Genomic DNA, 19,501 nt, shown 5'->3' with positions numbered 1-19,501 from the left:
ACACTTGTTCTTAGCCTGCATCTCTAGTGTAGGGTGTGGTGATAACTCAGTATGTAAAACTGCTAAAAAGTTTCAAGTTTGTTTGTTTGTTTGTTTATAAAGACCTACTGCACTCATTCTTACCTAACCATGATGGTTTGCAGTGTGTGACAAAGCTTGCACACCCCTGGGTTCTGACCTCAGCAAGACTCACAATCATTCCTAGAGGAAATTCTGCAGCTGTGCAGCCAGGTAAAAAAACATCTGGACAAGACAGGTCTCCAGAGCCACCCAAAATTCTCAGAGCTGGCAAATGCAGTGGCCACCCTCTGCCAGCCCAGCCCAACACACCCACCCAGCACCCCTGAAATCACCCCCTTCTCAGGCCCAAGTGATGCATTCCCAAGCTTCCTCAATTCAACAGTTTTATTTTTCTTAAGAATACTTCCAGAGGACAGAGAAACACAGACAATTGACAAGTCTTCCTATTCACTTCTTTCTCCGATCCTTTAAGAGAAAAAAACCTGCAAATGAAATCTTTTTAGTGAATTCCAACATTGCTCTCAGCTCTGTCTAGGAGACAGTCCCTGCCCCAAGGAGCTTCCAGTCTAAGAGAGTGATTGATACAAAGGTGAGGGGCACAGGGACAACAAGGAGGAAGGTGACAGAGTTTTCATGCTGCTGGTGCCATTCCTGGAGACTGGTACATGTGTTTGTGCTGGCAGTCAGGATGGACACACTGAGGAGAGCACACAGTGCACGTGGCACAACGTGCTCTCTCTGCAGGTATTGGAAGGGACAAGGTAAAGAAGCTCTCAAGAAAGTTTTCAAGGCAGTCCTGTGATGAGGAAGGCATTTTTTCCATGTAGAAATTTTTGCCTATTTACATCCCTTTTTTTTTAAGAAAATAAAACAGTTAATATGCCAAAAAACACATTCATCAAATCAGTTGAATTACAAAAATAAAATTTTCAAGCGATGTCTTTCTAAAATAAATAGCAATAGGTAAAAATGGAAAATGGAAATAAATAAACATCTGTATCCAAGCTGTCTTGTTAAAACACAAACAAGCATAATTGCTTACTGAAAAGTAGCCATGGAATCCCAATTAAAGCAGCAACTGTTCAGAGCATCCTTCTCCTCAGTAACAGAGGAAAACAAGTCCCAAGCAGCAAAGAGCAGATTTGTAATAAAAGAAATAGAAAGAAAGGACTGTGTTCCTTATAGGAAAGTACAGAACATTTCCTTCTTTGCTGATCAACAGAGGCTAAAAACAGAGTTCCATGATATTCCCTAATGAAATTTACTGGTATTTCCAGCCAGTGGAAGGTCAAGATTTTTTCTCTCATAGGATAAAAAAGAAAAGTAAAGCCCTGTCTGTGAACTTGATTGATTGTGAACATACATCTTTAGTCCCCTGATTGAGCAGAAAATTAATCCATCTTAAAAATACTGAGCTGCCCTTTCTCCCCCTCCCCAAGCAGCAACTCCCATGAGCAGAACCCAGACATTGGGGTCCCAGGGAGTGCTCAGCACAGTGGGCTGGGCCAGCTCAGCCTCGGGCAGGACACTTTTACTGCTAGGGAGCACAAGCTGCACCAGTTTGGGATGGTCCAACAGGAAATCCACGTTTCCATGGCAGCACCTTGCATTTCAAGGGGTAGTTGATTGCCCTGAGCTCCTGCTGGCAGGAGCCAGGCTCAGTTTGGCCGGTGTAAGTCACAGTGCTCTGGGTGACAGGAGGCAGGGTACCCCACTCCCCACGCTCATAAGGCAGTACCACTCCAGGAAATCGGTTTCTTTCTTGAAGGTTTCAGGTTTTTTTGTGGTCCTGTATGTCCTCTTACTTTTTAAGTTGTTTTTTCTAGCTATTTAAAAGGAGCAACATGCCCAGATTAACAAGAGAGGTCAAGTAGGCAAAGATTAAAATGTCCACAATGCAAGCTCTAGGTTTACAATGTACTGGTCATGCATAAACCCCTACAGATCCTGGCAGGCATTTAAACATTTAGGTTGATGGAAGATCAAATTGCTAATGAACTGACTGCTGAATGGACTGTAGCCAGCTTGAAATCACTGGTAGGTTCTGCTTCTGATGTCACAATAATTGAAGTTATGTCAGTGGTCATCTACTTTAGCCCTTTTTGCTTTCAAGGAAAGATGCTGCAAGAAAAGACAAGACCAAAAAAACTGCTTAGCAGATACATCAAAAATGAGGGGAAAAAATCAACTACAACACTTTCTATCCTTAATCACAATTTAAATACAAATATCCACACCCATCCAACCTCTGCTTGTTACTGACACAACTAAAATAAACCAATTAAATAAAAACCCACATGTACCCTAAAGTGATATTCTGGCTTGTAATAAAATAACTCCTAGTTCTTCTGTACTAGCTGCAAGCATAGGAACAATTTCCCACTGGAAGTAATTTTCCAGGTGTAAAAATGCACAGAAAGATGTGTTTCCAACAATACATCTGCAAAAAGCACCAGGAGAATGTCCATGAAGGACAAGATTTTAACAGCTGTATTAATCCTGAAGTTGTACTGGATCTTTGGAACCTCTGTGCCTTTAAAGACCTACAAATGTGCAAGGAAATATGAAAGGAGCTCTGCAAAACTTGGAATGAGAAATAAAAGACCAAGATCAAGCTGTAGAAGAACGTTTTTTAACAGAGTCCTATTCAGTGGTAATTGGTTTTTAACTTGACAAAGGAATAAAACCTTTCCTTCCTAGCACAAAGATGTATCCTTCAGTAGAAAAAGGGTCTGAATATCTGTAAATTAACATGAACCTGTGTGATTTGCAACAGTTCACTTATTCAAATTTCACATGTATGACTGAAAGTTTTACACAAAAGAAATATTTCTAATTTTTCAAACATTTTATAAGGACACCCAAGATTTTTGGCTGATATGGATAACTGACCAGGCTGGGAGAGAGAATTTTCCTCCAAACCAGCACCATCCTTGAGAGCTACCATTTATTTTAGGATGAAAGCAATGATTAGATCACACTGCAAACTGACTTCACTTGATCAAAAGGTAAAAAACTTGGTAAAAATTGGGTTTTGATGCAATTTCCTAGAATATCTACAGCAGTAGTAGCCCTGAAGAGCATGTTCCCTCATTCAAGACAAGTCCTCTTTGCTACCACCTACCTAAAGGAAAACCTCACCCCAAACTTCAGCCCATGGAGAAATCACAACAGGATTTGGTGTGGGTGTGGGCTGCAAAATGTAAATGATGTGCCAACTGTAAATATGTGAGTCAAAGGACTAATTATTGCAGGAATAGATTTGCTACAACATTGGCTCAGCTCCTTTTTACACCATGTCTGCAGATCATCTCCCAGCAGCTGAAGGCTCTGCCCCACAGGGGTCATCACTGTCTTACAGGAAAAAGGCAGAAAATATTCAGCTACTTAGTAAGTCCATTTATAGGTAAGAATTGTCTGGATAATTGAGATTAATTATCCAAGATGAGCATAAAAAACCCCTCTCTTGAGTCAATCACAAGAGCAGATGCCAAACTGTTGGGAACTGTAACCACAGAGGTGTCCTAAGGTGCTCCCTGCACCACAGGAGTCTCCATTTTGACAAAATCCCAAGGAAGTGAAGAAAACAAACATTAGATTCTCCAAGAAGCCAAACAGTGAAGCAGATGTATAAATTAGAAACACATCACCTGTTATGCAAAAGCATTTTTTTCACTCAGATTTTGGAAATATTTCATTAATTTAAAATATAAAGCTCAGTAGATATTAATGTCCCATGAGAAAGTCAAATAAAGATCAATTTGGTAATCTGTACAGTATTGATAGGCTATGTGGTACCAACAGATCCAGCTGAACTAACATTTAGATAATATTTAATACCAATTCTCAGAATGACCAGTGAATAAGTCTGGATGGACAGATTCACATGGGACAGTCAATACAGGTTGGGGACAACTACTAAAAGATACTTATAAATAAAAGGTATCAGTATCACACACAGCAATTTGCAATAAATTTGCCATTTGACATTTGAACAAATCAGAACTGATTTTTCTGCAGTAAACATAATTAATGCTCAAAAAAAAGGCTCAGGATTTTCACAAACTTTTGCAAAGCATGCAAAGGCTCTCCTAAAATTATTATGCAAAGTGTGACCACTGCCTACCTACAGTGCTGCTCAGGGAAATGCTAACAAGGGCCTGTATTGAAGTGTAGTAAGTGATACCATGGTAAATGTAACTTCACCAGCAAATTGATCTCATTTTGTAACTCGGAGATCCATTGGCTGGATCATAGGGAAAAACATTTCATGCACCAACTTATTATCCTCTTCCTTTATATTACAAGCACTACAATGACTAGAGGCAAGTTAACTTCTGTCCCCTCAGAGCAAGCAGAACATAACCCCTCAGAAAGGTCAGACACAAGAGCTGCTGAGCAGCAATGGTACCGTTTGGCCTTTATGGCGATTCCGTACCGTTCCTTGCTGGTAAAAGTGAGGGGCCAGCTCCAAGAGCCACGAGGATTCCACAGCTGTCACATCTCTCATGTAGTATTTAGCAGTCTGTATGACTTCATTGTAGACTACCCTGGGAGAAAGGAGACAAAAATGAATAGTGTTTGCTGTCAAGCAATGAGGGAGAGCTGATTAACACATACTTAAACAGTTTCACGTATATGATGGCAGAGGTGGCACTTACAGAGTGACAAGAGAGTCCTTAAGCTGTAATTCAGCCTCTTGCCTCTTTCTCTCTGGTTGGTCAGAGTTGTCCACATTAAAAAAATCTTCAGATTGCCATAAAAACAACTTCACATACTACCAGACCATATGAGTGCAAGGTATACACGAAAGGTTTCTTATAATAGGGTCAAGGGGGACTCACAAGTGATGCTTTAGAAGACAGGATATGAATTACTCTGTGATATCATAAGGGAAAATGTCCAAAGCACCAAAACCCTGCACCCACAACAAGGAGGGCACAAACCCCAGCATGACTATCTCTGGCGCCAGTCTGCAGACAGGTGAGATAAGCATCAGAGGAAGAAATCAGCTTTAACTCCTGCCAGAACATCTCCTGGGGAGAGATTTAGGAACATCCAACCATGTGGACTCATCCCCACTGCCAGTAGAGTCAGGTTGCAGTATGGACAATCTATTTCTGAGGTCACCTTCAGTAGGTAAGGTCATTTTCCCCAAGAAGTACAAACCCTTGCACTGAAGGGGCAGCTACCAAATCCTTAAGTCACCATCTGCCTTCTACATAGAGCAGAGCTGCAAACACCTGAGGTTTGTGGTTTCTCATGAATTGTTATTTAGCTCTCAAAAGCAAAGAGGAAAGAGTCCAAAATTCTCTTTGCCAGATGCATCTTGAGACATGGCAACTAACACAGCTAAAAATAAATCAGAGGAAAACAAACCAGAATGAAAAGACATTTCCTATACACTTGTAGCAGAGAGAACTGAAGCCCTCAATAGAGGATGGCTGCCCAGGCTGCAGCAGCACTGAAATTTAGGTTGCTGACTAGGTTAACCCCTATGTGACAGGATGACACCAGGCCAAGAATATCCCTCTAAGTTTCAGCAGCAGGCAGTGCAGGATGGAAGTCCAAACACTTCAGGCTAATCATGCTGACCTGAGAGTTCCACACACATTTCTGTTTGTTTTCTGAGGACCTTTGACCTGCATATGGGATGATCATATCCCAGCTAATGGGAAGCACAGCCAGTTCTTTCCTCAATCTGCTGGACATCCCTAACTTTTCACATCATGCATTTTATGTGTAAGCCCTTTTTCTGCAATCCATTTGCCATTTCTGCAGCACCTGTTTGTGGTGGTGTTTGTGGGTCCCCAGGATGAGGGAAGAGATGAGAATCTTGACTCCACGTTTCAGAAGGCTGATTTATTATTTGATGATATATATTATATTAAAAGAAAATTATATACTAAAACTATACTAAAAGAATAGAAGAAAGGATTTCATCAGAAGGCTAGAAAGGAATAAATAATAAAAGCTCATTACAGACTCATAGAGTCCAACACAGCTGGCTGTGATTGGCCATTAATTAAAAACAATTTCACATGCTGGGTAAACAATTCTCCAAATCACATTCCAGAGGAGCAAAACATGGAGAAGGTGAAGCTTCCCAGGAGGAATCCTGGCAATGGTATTTTTCAGAAAAGATGTCAGTGATACCTGTTTGATAGGATACTTCCTTAATAGGCTTAATAAAAGTAAATTAACCCTAGCTCTGTTTAGGTACAGAGACTCCTTGGAGAACAATCTGCAGTGCAAGATGCCCACTAAACAGGGTCACCTGGCTCTGCTTTCCAGCCTTTGCAGGTTTCTTTGACACTCAAACATCACTCTATTCCCCTTCTTTATTTGGATACTCCCAAGAAAATGTTGCAAAGGAAACACTACTTGGATTCTCCCTGTGGGAACTATGACCTTCTACATCTATTCCTCCACTGATGGACAGAAACAATTCAATTTAGATGCTGCAAATCCCTTAAAAAATCCCAAAGAAGAGGAAGCAGCTCTAACTTACCAGCGTGGAGGTTTCTCTGCATACAGCACTGAGCTGGGGTGGATATGGAGCTCGTGGTCATCACGGATAGTCCTTGAAAACAAGATATTATTTCAGACTGTGCCTCTCTTTATTGCTTAACATTTGGTTCCTTTCTGCCCCAGTATGAAAAGATAGTTCCTCAGTTTAATAAAAGCAAGAATGAAAGGGCTGGAGTAAATTAACAACAGTTGCATTTAATGAACGGATGAAACCAGGCTTAAATGCTGGCGAAAAGACCAATCAAGAATTTGATGTCCTAAAAGAGTTTTATCTACATTAAAAGAAAAAGCAGCATTTCAGGCTTTTACTCAGTGCTCTGGGAGTGCTACAACACTACTGCACTACAACTATACTTGCTTAACTTAAAGCAATCTAATGACTACCAGTAGCAGCTTCCCACTATTAATATTTTTAGTTTTATTTGCCAAAGAGAAGAGATAAACACTGAGGCAAGTTTCCAAACACAGAACTTCCAATATTTAGTGCATTGATTAGCACATATTCCTAATTGCAAATTAGGAGAAACATCTGCTTGTTGATTAAACTTAGATTTATTCATCAGGGGAGCTTTCCAACCAAGCCCCAGTTATAGTGAAACTGTATATAGTCACCTGTAAGCTCCTGTGGAGTGGAATTTAGCTGCATTAGCAAAGAATCCTGAAACTATGCACCTCAAAACAGGATCTGGATCACCTGGAAAGAAGATTTTTTCTGTAAGATGAGTCAATGGAAAGGCAAAAACCCCTAAAATACCACTTAATAATCTCAAACTTTTCAGAGTGCATCAGGCTTTGACAGCAAAGGCAGGAGAGCAGACAAACCCTGCAATTCCTTCTGACTTCAGTTTCACAGCAAAGCAAAAATTGCTGCCTAAAAAACGAATGTTGCCACCTGTGTCTCCATGAAGAGTCCCTAAAGCAGCCCAGTGTGACAGCTGAGCATTGAAGGCTGATTTTTCAGAGCAGGTAGAGACAAGTGCTAAGAACCAGTCCCAGTACCCAGGCACACACAGCGCAGCTGGAAATCACATCCCAAATGCTGAACAGCACTTTAAACAAAAATGGCCTTTTTGAAAAGACAAAGAGGGAACAGGATGACCTATTTATGAGTCTTTTGGAAAATCTGTCCATTAAATAGATAATCAGTGGTTAAAACTTTTGCTGGAAATCTCAACTAATGAAGGCTGGACTAAAATTTAATTGTACAAATAGGCTAAAGTACTCTTCTGCAGCCACTTTTAGGAAAAAAAATCTGGTCTAAATTAGCATTATTTTGAGGCCAGGATAAAAATACTCCAAAGGTTACAAGAAAAGCAGGGAGCAGACTGACAGTTTGGAAACTACCTTCACTATGTATTGGACAAGAGCTTAAAAAAAAATCACCTTCACTGGACTTCTTTGGCACTTTAAAGCGGACAAGAAGTTTTTTCAGCTGCTCTCTTACAACAGAAGCTCTCACAAGCCCTTTGTAGTTCAGAAAGTGTTCCTGACACCACTGGGAGCTCTTGCTGTGCTGTACAGTGAGAAGAGAAAAAAATCTTAATGAGATATCATCAGCAAAACAAACCCAATCTCTTTTGGATAGCCTTGTTCTGTTTTAATTCTGGTCTACTGCAACACATTTCTTGTGGTTTTCCCTGAAAATTACCTATTTACAGAGCAACTAACTAGGGTATGTGGCACTAGTAACTAAAAAACATGTCTCAAACAACTTGTAAATAGCAGCAGAACAAATGCTGTGGGGTATTTTCAAACAGATGTGCTTCATTTCTTCACATGTGGTGAAAGAGAAGAGCATCAGTCATTCCATTTAATTCTCTCAGATCATAAACTCATCTGTTTTCAACCTCAACATGTAAACAACCTTTTCAGTGCTGTTTTCATTGGTCTTCTCTCTGCAAAGGGCTGTTTCTCCAGAACCCAGCACTCCCTCCCAAGAACTTTTGCATCTGACTGTTTCTAAGAGAATTACACAGATAGAAAATGTGAAGGGCAAAATTTCAGCTGGTGCCTGCCTGGCTGCTTTGTGGCTGGGGAAAAAAGTCATGTTTGAACACTTGGGTGGTTGTACTGCTTCAACTCAGCACTGCAGCAAGAATTTTACTACAGAAGTTGTTTATACCAGTAAAATATACTTCTCCCAAATAGGTGTAGCAACTTCAAAACTAATAAATAAACCTCAGCTTACAGAGCAGTACTAAGGTTGGTGCTAGACCTCAGGGTATGATGATCAATGAGTTAATTTAACACCAGAAAAAAGACTGCTAGATTTAAATGCAGACTATCATCAGTAAAACATGAGAAAAGTATTAATTTCACTGGAAATTTGGACATTTGTTTTCCCCAAGCCCCAAGACAAAATCCCTGTCTCCTTGAAAACACAGCTGTCTACCCATAAGATTTCCACACTGTACCCCAACAAAATTCTCTTTTACTCTCTGTTCAGAGGAACTGTGGAAGGTCTGTGGCAAATGGTGACCAGAGAGTCTTTTAATGTAGACTTATCACTTGATAGGCTTGGTAAGTCCTCAGCTTTGAGGATTTTTTTGTATCCAGAACTTCCAGATTCAGAAGTGAGAACCTCAGGTTCCTCCCGCTCCTGCAAATCCACATCCACTTGAGCTGACTTACTTTGACAAAGGCTTCATAAACATTCAGCATGGTCAGATGATCACCTTCCTCCACAGCAAACTTTCTGTGTTGCCTGGCCTGCAGAACAAGAAATACCATTTTATAGGCAGATTGATTCTTGCTGAAATCACGTCTGACATGCCCAGTTCCCTTCAGCTCTGTGTTTCCTGGGGACTGTTAAATTCTTATCATCTAGGGCAGCTCCTCTGGGCAACAGCAATACTTTACTAAGCCCCCTGAACTCAGGAACACTCTTAAAACTGAAATTGGAAAAATGAACAGATGAGAATCTCCATTCATTAAAATTAGACTATTATGAATTTGCTACATCCTTCCTGTTCTGTTCATCTCAAAGGGAAATGGTGTGTGGGAAGGTTTTGGGGGAGTTTTTTGCAAACCCTTCCACTGACCAATATTGTTTTATAACTTTTCATGTTTCTGGCCCTCACAAATAGGTTTTTAGCACTACTAAAAGACTCCAATGTTCTCCTGTTATTTGGTTTCTTCTTCTACCTACAACAAACAGATACAATACCAGACCTTATTTTATTTTCAAACAAAGTTGCAGTTTGTAATAGGCACCAGTAAAATACTTGCCAGAAGTCCAGAAATGTGGAACCAACAAACAGAAAAGGAGACACAACTGAACTCACAGCTTGGTTTTTTTGATTTGGAGGGATCACAAAGATGTTTTGAATCTGCATCATGGCAGCAATTGTCAAAATCTCTTGGGAGCAGCCAAAATTTCCTAAAGAGTAAATGAACAAATTCAATAAAGGAAATCTTCCATTCAACTTACCACCATAGAGAATAAAATGCAAAAGAGGCAGAATATGTTTTTTATAGTATTTAAAACAAAAATACATAAATTCCTAGATTTTTTTTTAGTGTAAGAGTGAATGTTTTCAGTGGAAAACTTAAGAGATGAATGGTAGACTTTTTAGACTGTGAAATGACTTAGACTATTTAATAGAGATTAAATAGATAAATGGATTTAATAGAGATTAAATGGATAAAATAGAGATTTTAACCAATTCTTTTCACTGCAGACCACACCAAGATGAAGTACAGTTTGAGTTTAGCAAATGTCTAGCCATGCATTACAACTCCATGACTGAAACTGGTGAAGAAACTGATCTTTCTCCTCCTACCTGATTCCAGAAGCATCTTTGCAAACATAGGATTCAAAGGAAACTCTGCTATTCTCATCCCAAGAGGCTCTGTTAACCGGCAGTGCATGTCCAAACCTGCAGCACAGGAAGAAATGTAGCTGGGACACAGGCAAAACAGCACAGCAAGGCTTCTTTTACACTTTAACTGTACTAAAGAGCAGAATTACAAGATAAAATATGGCAAATGCACCTTAGAGTAGCTAAGTGTATATTGCACTTAGCTTAAAGGCAATCCATGATAACCATTTACTCTCCCATGGGTCACCAGATTTATTTTTCAAAAGTACTTGAACACACAAGTTTTTTGATTTTGACCAAGTTTCAATCTTATGTCAATAACTGTAAAAACCTGCAATGTAAGTCAATGCCATGGCCAGAGAGGATATTAGCTGTTAGACCTCTGATCCTTTTTTTAAATATTTAGTAACATCTTTGTTCATGGGGATATAAAGCAGATGAGAATGAAAATGGGGATAAATGTGGAACAGGCATTTTGCAGGAACAGGAAGCACTGCTGATGGTAGGGTGTCATTTTTCTAAGCACATCTACTTAGGTCATGGAGGAAAATAATGTATTATTATCTAAACAAGAGATGCACAGCTGATGAAGCTTTCCTACAGTTTAGTTTGCTTCAAGTACCATCCACTCAACTGCCAGCAATGTTCCAGCTGTAGCCTTTTCCCTGGAGATGGCACAGGAGGGAAGCCTGACAGCTTGATCTGTGATGGCCAGAGCAACCCAGAGCAACCCTGCACATTTACCATTTTAGAGCTTTGGCTCCCTCCAGTCAAACCCCTGCAGCAAGGGTGACCCATGCAAAGCACAGGTCACAGTCTAACTCTGAGCTTTATGCTGAGATTTCAGGGAAAGATTTAAATGGAAAAGCCTTTCCTTTGCAAGAGAATGTAGAATAAAAAAATACAATACACAGGGAACAATAATAAGGAAAAAAAGCTTGCTAAGAAAGGCAGCAAAGAGTAAAAATTGAAAGAAAAAACTTCAAGAGGCTAAGTTGTATGAGGTATGACAAAGAGGTAAAGCACGAGAGAAAGGCTACACAAGCAGGACTTTGGGGCACTGCAGGTTGCATAACCAACCACAGCAAAGAGACCTGAGGAAACACAACCACAGCTCTCACATTATATAAACACAATATTTGTCAGACTGTGTGCTGGTAACAAAGCCACAGCTGCACTGCAGCTCTGTTTCACAGAGAAAAGCAAAACCACAAATCAGGTCAAGGAATGAGATCTCCTATAACTCATGTCAGCATATCTGAACCCACAGATCCCTCCAGCCAGTGTTTATTTTATTATTTGATATGCTACCAACTCATGACAATGTAGTGATTCACTCACACACCCCTACACTGTCACACAAAACCTACCAAGCTTTTCACACAATGTCACAGAGTTTTCCCCAGAAACAGGTACCAAAGGCAGCTTTTGTGAAATGGTGAACTAACATTTAAACACAAAGTCACAGCACCTGCAAAAATTAAGGTATGACAGCTTTCATTTGACTAGTGCCATAGGAGAAGTTTAAGTTCTAACACAACTAAGATCTTAGATAGGTTTTCATCTACAGAACTGCATTCCTAGGCAGGAAAAAGGAGAAATTTCCATATATTTATGCACCACCTTCTACAGGTTCACCAAGCAAAAATCCTTTGGCTTCTGCTGCATCCTACAAATGTCAATACAATTTTGCATGATCTATATATGGGTTGTTCACAGATCTATTTGTAGTAATAAGCTTGAATATAGCCTGCAATGGATATTGGTTTGGAATAGGTGAAAGTTTCCTTCAAATAATCCTGGAAGCAATCACTGAATCCACATATATACAGGAAATGAAAGATCTTAGAAAAAGATATTAAAAACATTTTAATTAAATGTGCTCAGGAGAGATTATTCAAGTACCATGGCACTAAAATGTTTAAAGTAACAACCACTAGTGTGTGACAGGCTGAGGGACTAAAACTATCCTTTATAAACTTAGGCAGAGTGGTTGTTTCTGATAGGTGACAACTCTCAAACAAATCTTCAACAAACACCTGAAATAACCCTAAAAATAACGCCACTTTTTGCCTGCTTATTTACTTCTTAAATTATGCTTAAAACCAATAAACTCCAACTGACAACTCAGACTCTCAAAAAGGCATCAAAGGAGAAGGCTGAGGAGAGATAGTCCTGATGTAATCAGTTTGCACCACTGTAAAAATAATCCCTCTCCAAACAGTGATGTGTTTATTCAACACAGCTATCTTACCTCAGGAGCATCTGCCCTGCACGAGCTGGCACCAGGCTGCCACAACAGGGGCCTGACCCCAAACTGCCTTTTTGAATGTGGCTGCAATGCCAATGATGAAATTCATGTTCCTATTTGCACAAGAGAAATTTAATCCTCCCTGCACCTGCAAATGCTTGGGCAGCTTCACCTCTGTACTTTATATAAAATCTTCGTAATAAACCACCTAAAACTTAACTTCACGTTAAACTTCAGCAAAAACTGAAGAGTGTATCACACACATGCACGCACATTTCTTTCCATCTGAAACACCAAGATCAGCACTTCTCTGCTCTGCTACAAAGCTGTACAGCCAAGAGAATAAGAGCTCTTTGAAGCTACATGAGCAAGAACACTTCTGCCAAAACATCACCCAGCTAATCAGTGAGTTTATTGAGCTTTCCTCTCCATTTCCCTAAGGTGGTTTTGGCTGTGAATTCATCCTTGCTACACATTCCTGAGCCACTGTGAAGGTCCTTGTTCCAAGCTTGCAGAGGTTGCCAAGAACCAAGTGTCTTAAGTGAAACCCTCCATTGCGAGATGGAGCTGAACCAGCACAGGGCACAATCCTGGCCAAGCAGAGTTACAGCTCCATGAGAACAAAAAGAGAGCAGACTGCCACAACTTACAGCACAGCATCTGTGAGTGCTCTAAAAACAGCCACAAACCTCTGGAAGTTTCCAAAACTTACACAATCTCCTTTATGCTGCCTCATGTTCACATTCTGGAGCAAACATTGTCAACTGAATTAGCTACAAACAAGGAGCTGAAGTCAAACACAGCTTAGTTTTGACTACTTGGCCTCATATCAAGTTTCTGTTTTGTTTAGTTTGTTGCATTCAGAAAGATTACACAGCTGTCAAAAAAACTCAACAATATAACAGTTCTTCCTATAAACAAAATTTGGAAGCAGGCATCCCACTCACCACACTAAAAGGAGTTGAAAACTGTGTATAAAAACATATTACTACAGTGTGATCTGAGTGTTAAAAGGTAGCCAACAGCAGCATAATGAATAAAAGCAGAATGAACACACTTAGAATCAAAGACTATCTCAAATTGGAAAGGACCCACCCCTAAGGCTCAAGTCCAAGTCCCTGCTCCTCACAGAACCACCTAAACCCAAACCATATGCCAACAGTGTTGTTCAGACTCCAGTGAATTGGAGAACAAGCTGTGATTAGTGACACAGAGAACAGAATTTTTTAAAAGATACTCTTTTAAGTAGCTTAATAGTATAAAAGTACTTTGAATTATGCTCTCAAGATCTCTCAGACTAATCTCTTCTTTTCATTACAAGTTTGTGTGTATCTGTTGATTTGTCCATAACTGGCAAGTTCAATACTAAAACTAGAGCAGAGTCTTTGCAAGTGGCAGGCATTCAAAAGCATGAAAAGACAGAAAGCTGTTCACTGAAACACACACACTGCCTTGAGAAACACAGTTCCAGTTCATCCAGGAGAAAATGTGCTGGTTTTAGGGATGATCAGGGGTTTTTATTAGTGGCTGTATCCTGTAATCACAGCAAATAGAATCAGAACAGTTTGATTTGTTGTGGGTTTGAGCCTCAGCTGCAGGACCAACAGCACAAACATGAAGAGCATTACACTACAGCAGGTGTAGCCTTTTAGCCACAGCCCATCCTGCATCCAGAGCAGAGAACAGACTGGGATTCATTTAAAAAATTATAATTAAATTAGCTCTTAATAACTTCTGTCAGTAAAACCTTCAAAATCATAGCAAGGAGGCAGTTTGAAAACTATCACACTCTCTGTGGGGTTTCATGCACAGCCTCCAGGGACTCAGCTCTCCCAAATTCAGGCATCACATTTGACTCACAATGCTTAGGAAGAGTTCCAGCACACACAGAGCAAGTCAGATAATGACTGAAACGTGTTAACAGGAAAATTTACAATAGACAGACTATGCTTATCAAAGTCCCACTAAGGAACAAAGTTGCAATTCTATCAGCCTTGATAAATTCTAGGTTATTACAGTCAAACCTTTGCTTACAACTTTTTCTGTTTATATCTGCAAGTGTTACATGTTGCCATTGCTGGATCAGTAACATGAAATAAAAGACCACCACACCAAGTCTTAGGTATCTAACAATTTACCAATTTATCTAACTGGATGCAGGTAAAATTAGTGTCTAACTCCTCTACTGGTCTAATTAGTGTCCAAACTCCATTTTTATCTTCATACCACTCTGTAAGGACTGAAGGAACACAAAGAGGATCTGCCAGTGAAAAAAACACCTTCATCAGCTCAGAGCCCTGTTCCTAGCAAGGATAAATAGCTGGTTTCCTCCCATGAAATTGCCAGGAAATACAGATAAGATAGCTATAGAATATTCATTTACCCAATCTAAATAGTTAAATTCTAGTTTAAACTCCATTGCTGCTGTTTGTTTGCTTATCCATCTGAAATAACCAAAAGAAAAGACAGTAAATCCAGAAGAGGTACACTCTAAAAACCCACCAACAAAAAGTTTGCCCCAGTCACACCTGTGTTTCTCCTTCTTTCTCAAAGCACAGTTCTGAAATGCAAATTTTATTAATGTCCCTCCAACACCAAATACAAATTAGAGGGTTTTTTTCACAACTCCTGCAATATAGCTCCAAATAAAGCAAAGCATTAAAATCTCACCTCCCAAAGCATACAGCAACTCTAAAGCTTGCACCATCGACTGTGCAGGGGGTGGCTGTGAAGAGAAAATGTGCATTGATTGAAGTTATCAGCACAGAACATGAATTCATAGACCTTCCTCTTTTGCAAAATCCTTAACTACCTACTCTCTGCTGCAAAATGAACAAAGAGCTCTCACACTCTTCCTTCCTTCCTTCATAAATTCAGTGCAAAGGGACTGCAGTTACAATTCTACAGAACTGTAGAAGTTTGTCTTTCATCTCTTTAAGACTTTCCTGGCAGTTTCTATTTTTAAGACTTTCCTGACTTCTCAACAATTGAAACATCAAACTCTGGAATCCAAATGGTTGTTTCTAAGGGGTCACAGATATTATTTGCACTATTGATTCCCAGGAACACACTTTGCTGCCTGACAGGGCTACACTTTCCAAACCAGCAGGGCAATGGTGAATGGTTCTGTGGCTATCCCCAAGCCATGCCCTGATTTCCCTTCAGCCCAAGGAAAGCTGGCAGCCTTCAGAGGCTGGGACTCACCGAAAGGAAGGGGAACCTGAGCACGTTGTCAATCCCCAGAGCCTTGAGCTGCAGGATGACAGGGGCCAGGTTGCTGCGCTGCATCTCCGGCACCGTGGACTTGGGCAGCTTCTCAAAGTCCTCCTCTGTGGGGGAGACAAACACAGCTGGGACTGAGCTTCAGCTCCCATTCTGTGCACTCACCATGACAGAATCACACCCATTTCGAGTTTAAATTATCACATCTGGATAATTAACAGCTGTTAAAAGACAATCTCTATCCTAAAGATGATCTTTCTCTAATTACTGTATTTTACATTACTTTTATTTAAATAAATTCAATGGTTTTGGCTACAGTTTTGATTTTGTAGTTCACCCACCCACATTTCAATTTGAAATGTTAAAAATTCTTCACAGAAATCTGGAAATGTTTTGTTTCTCTTCTGTTTCATGGTTTTGTCAGAAAATAAAAGGCAGGGTGCAATACTACAAAAAAAGCATTCTTTGAAAGAGACATGGAAAAGTTTCAAAGCAGCATGCTTTCAGTATAAGAACACTGTTTTTGTAACTACTCAAATGGTTTAAAACATATATTTTAAATAAAGATTTAGGATGGAAAAACAATTTATTTAACAATGCCTTTTTAAAATCACGTTCACTATAAAATCCAAGTCTGGAAAAATACTCCATGTAAGGATAAAACCTTCTACTAACCAATGGTTCTGCAGTAAAAAAAGGGCACATTCTACATTATTTTCATTTCTACAGAACCCTTTTCTATCTCAAACCTTCCCTAGGACAAAGACAGTGCTGTTTCTCTGCTGTTGTTCACTCTGTGCACTTTCTTCTTTTCTTTTCTATTTTTCCCTATTTTAAAACACTTCTTAAAGCACTCCCTAGACCTTGAGCTCTTGAGCATACAAAAATGTCTTCAGTGTAGTCATGGTTTCTCCAGTAAAACACTCCCAAAGCTATGTAAGCTTGGGATATTGTGTAGCACATATTGTCTCCTGATTCTTACAGGATACATATAAATTCAGAGCATAAATCATGGCTTGGTTTAATGTGGCAATTGCTGGCAAGCACATACACATTTTAAAGGAAAATGCTTCATCTCCAACATCTCAGAGCTCCAGTAAAACTAGAGGGGACCTGAAGCCCATCAGCAATGGGAGTGTTCAGCTGCAAAGCCTTTTCTCATTAAGCAGCTGAGAACAGACACTGATTGCAGCTCTCTGGACAGTGTGAGGTGGCCAAGGGATTTATTTGTAACAGCAATTTTTGTGCACTGCCAGGGTCATTGATTCAAGGGAAGAATTTGGGGCTGGCAGCTGTTCCTAGGAAAAAAAGAGACATGAAGTTTTCTCTGAGTTACCTAAAGGATTTCCAGAGCCCCTTTGTTAAATGCAAGGTCTATAAAGACTTCAGTCAGAGAAGAGAGATTATAATAGTGGTAAATATAAAAAGCTGAAACTGCTCAGAAACCAAAATCCTTAAAGAACAAACTTCTTAATAAGCTCACCACTTTTAAGAGCTGCATCAATATTTCATGTTTGCAGCTGCTGACTCTACCCCATTTGTGCTTCTGAGTCACAAAAAGATTCAGTTTCTAACACCTAGCACATAAGAACGAGGTATTTCTAGACAAGCCAGAGGAACAACTGTGGAATCAGAAAAATAGAAACTTCCACAGATACTAAAGAGTTTGATTTACAGCCTCAGAAGAACTCAAAAATGCAATACACAGAAAAAAAAATTAAAGAGAAAAATCATAAACTTATGTTTCTATAGTTGTAAGACTATACCTTAAGTAAGTGAGAAATTGTATTGATAAGATAATGAAGGGTTTATAATGCAGGGGTGAGGTTACATAGATTATATATAAGTATATATATAATATATATATATATATATATGTGTGTAGAGGTTATACAGAATAAGCTAAGAGTTTAGAAATTATAATAGAAACATGTGTGTATGTACAAAAGCAGCCTGTTAGACAAAAGTATCCACAGTGCAGTAGAAGTAAAAGTGATAAGTTAAAAAAACAAAATAAACCTTGTAATATCTGTACATTAAACTAGAAAGCATATAAATAGTTATAAATATATAACTAGAAAGTTATATATTATATAAAAGATATAATATTTATATAATTATATAGTATGATGTTTATATTATCTTTATATAATATAAATAATATATAAATATTATTTTATATATTATATAAAGATTATATTTGTGTAATATGGATATTATATAGAATTTCTATATATTCTATAAATATATAACTAGAAAGTTCATATATTATCTTGTAGCTAAGAAACTTGTGACTACTCTTAAACTATAACCAGCTACTTAATCTCAGAAATCTCACAACCTCTAAAACTAACATTTATCTAAATCATAAACGGTTCTTAACCCAAAAGTAATCCATTCCTTCATTAGTAACAGCGACCATAACAAATAACGAAGGGAGCTATTGCTCCTTCCATGAGCGAACAAGCCCAGCGCTTTCTCCCCGTCTCGCACTGCACGAGAAGCGCACGCAGGGCGGGGAGCCCCGAGCTGCTGACCCGTGTAGAGCCGGTAGCACTTCCCGGAGCGGCTGCGGCCGGCCCGCCCCGCCCGCTGCTTGGCCGAGGCTTTGGACACGGGCACCACCACCAGGCACTCGATGGCCGTCTTGGGGTTGTAGGCACGCAGCTTCACAAAGCCACAGTCGATGACAAAGGAGATGCCGTGCACTGTGATGGAGGTCTCGGCAATGTTGGTGGCAACGATCACCTGCGGGGACGGGCACAGAGAGGATCCTGTGAGCTCTCAGTGAGCCCGTCAGCCAAATACAGCCAGGGACATCTCAGCCATGAGAGCTCCAGGACATGCTCAGGAGCATAAAAAGCTACAGTACAAGCAGAAGGAGTTGTCAGCTTGAAATAAGCCCAGTTTGTACAGCAGTTCTCACAGCTTCATAACCACTTTCTTATTCAAATTTATTCTCTCTTCATAAAAGAAGAGCTTGGCAGTGTTTGCAGAGAAAATCTTTGGCAGTGTTTGCAGAGAAAAAGATTAACTGACTGTAAATCAAGTGTCCTTGTGTAGCAAACTACAAAAAATGTGTATTTTATGATTGGCTTTTCGCAAATAATATATATATTATATATATATATATATATATATAATATATATAATATTCAAAGGAATATTTTATGTGTTGTGTTAGAAAGTAATGCTGTATTAATTCTCTTAAGTAGTATGTTAAACATAGTTTTAGGTTATAACAAAATGTTAAAATAGAAACTATGCTATGTAGGATACTTTTTTCCTAAATGAAGGACTCACACTGAGATAGCAGCCACAGGACACCTCAGTCTTTCAGAGAAAGAGAATTTATTACTCCATTATCAGAAGAAATGAACTTCTTCCTGCCTCGCTCAGCCATGAAGATGCTGGTTAGGATTAGGAGGAAGAAGCTGACACTGCCCAGACAGAATCCTGTGTTTGAATGGAATTTATGCATCATGTATGAGGTGTGTGAATATGCAACAGGCTGTTGCTTTTAAGGGTTAATCCTCTCTTAATGTGGGTCCTTTTTTGGGCTTATGCTGCCCAGATAAAGATACCCAGACTGTCCATAACTCTTTGTTTCTATTGTCTCATATTGTCCTAATTCAAATTGTCCAAATTATTATTA

The 19,501-nt window shown here is 39.4% G+C and overlaps 1 protein-coding gene across 2 annotated transcripts in view; it reads right to left on the bottom strand.

Annotated features, from left to right (window-relative positions):
- Window positions 1-387: 387 nt before the first annotated feature.
- The window catches only part of DHX35 (DEAH-box helicase 35), a 29,936-nt gene continuing 10,822 nt past the window's right edge, over window positions 388-19,501 (bottom strand). The window contains exons 12-22 of one of the 2 annotated variants that reach the window (XM_066561683.1): window positions 18,384-18,594; window positions 15,829-15,953; window positions 15,295-15,349; window positions 10,335-10,430; window positions 9,837-9,931; window positions 9,184-9,261; window positions 7,936-8,065; window positions 7,165-7,246; window positions 6,533-6,604; window positions 4,433-4,571; window positions 388-2,142 (exon numbers count right to left, since the gene is read on the bottom strand). In XM_066561683.1, coding sequence (XP_066417780.1) covers window positions 2,098-2,142; window positions 4,433-4,571; window positions 6,533-6,604; window positions 7,165-7,246; window positions 7,936-8,065; window positions 9,184-9,261; window positions 9,837-9,931; window positions 10,335-10,430; window positions 15,295-15,349; window positions 15,829-15,953; window positions 18,384-18,594 — 1,128 coding nt within the window. In that variant the 3' untranslated portion in view covers window positions 388-2,097. The remainder of the gene's footprint in view (window positions 2,143-4,432; window positions 4,572-6,532; window positions 6,605-7,164; window positions 7,247-7,935; window positions 8,066-9,183; window positions 9,262-9,836; window positions 9,932-10,334; window positions 10,431-15,294; window positions 15,350-15,828; window positions 15,954-18,383; window positions 18,595-19,501) is intronic. The other variant, XM_066561681.1, reaches the window with a different exon arrangement.

Source organism: Molothrus aeneus, chromosome 17 (assembly GCF_037042795.1).
Source record: "Molothrus aeneus isolate 106 chromosome 17, BPBGC_Maene_1.0, whole genome shotgun sequence".
Lineage (NCBI taxonomy): Eukaryota > Metazoa > Chordata > Aves > Passeriformes > Icteridae > Molothrus > Molothrus aeneus.
The sequence above is the reverse complement of the archived record's forward strand: the minus strand, read 5'-3'. Positions and strand labels throughout refer to the sequence as shown.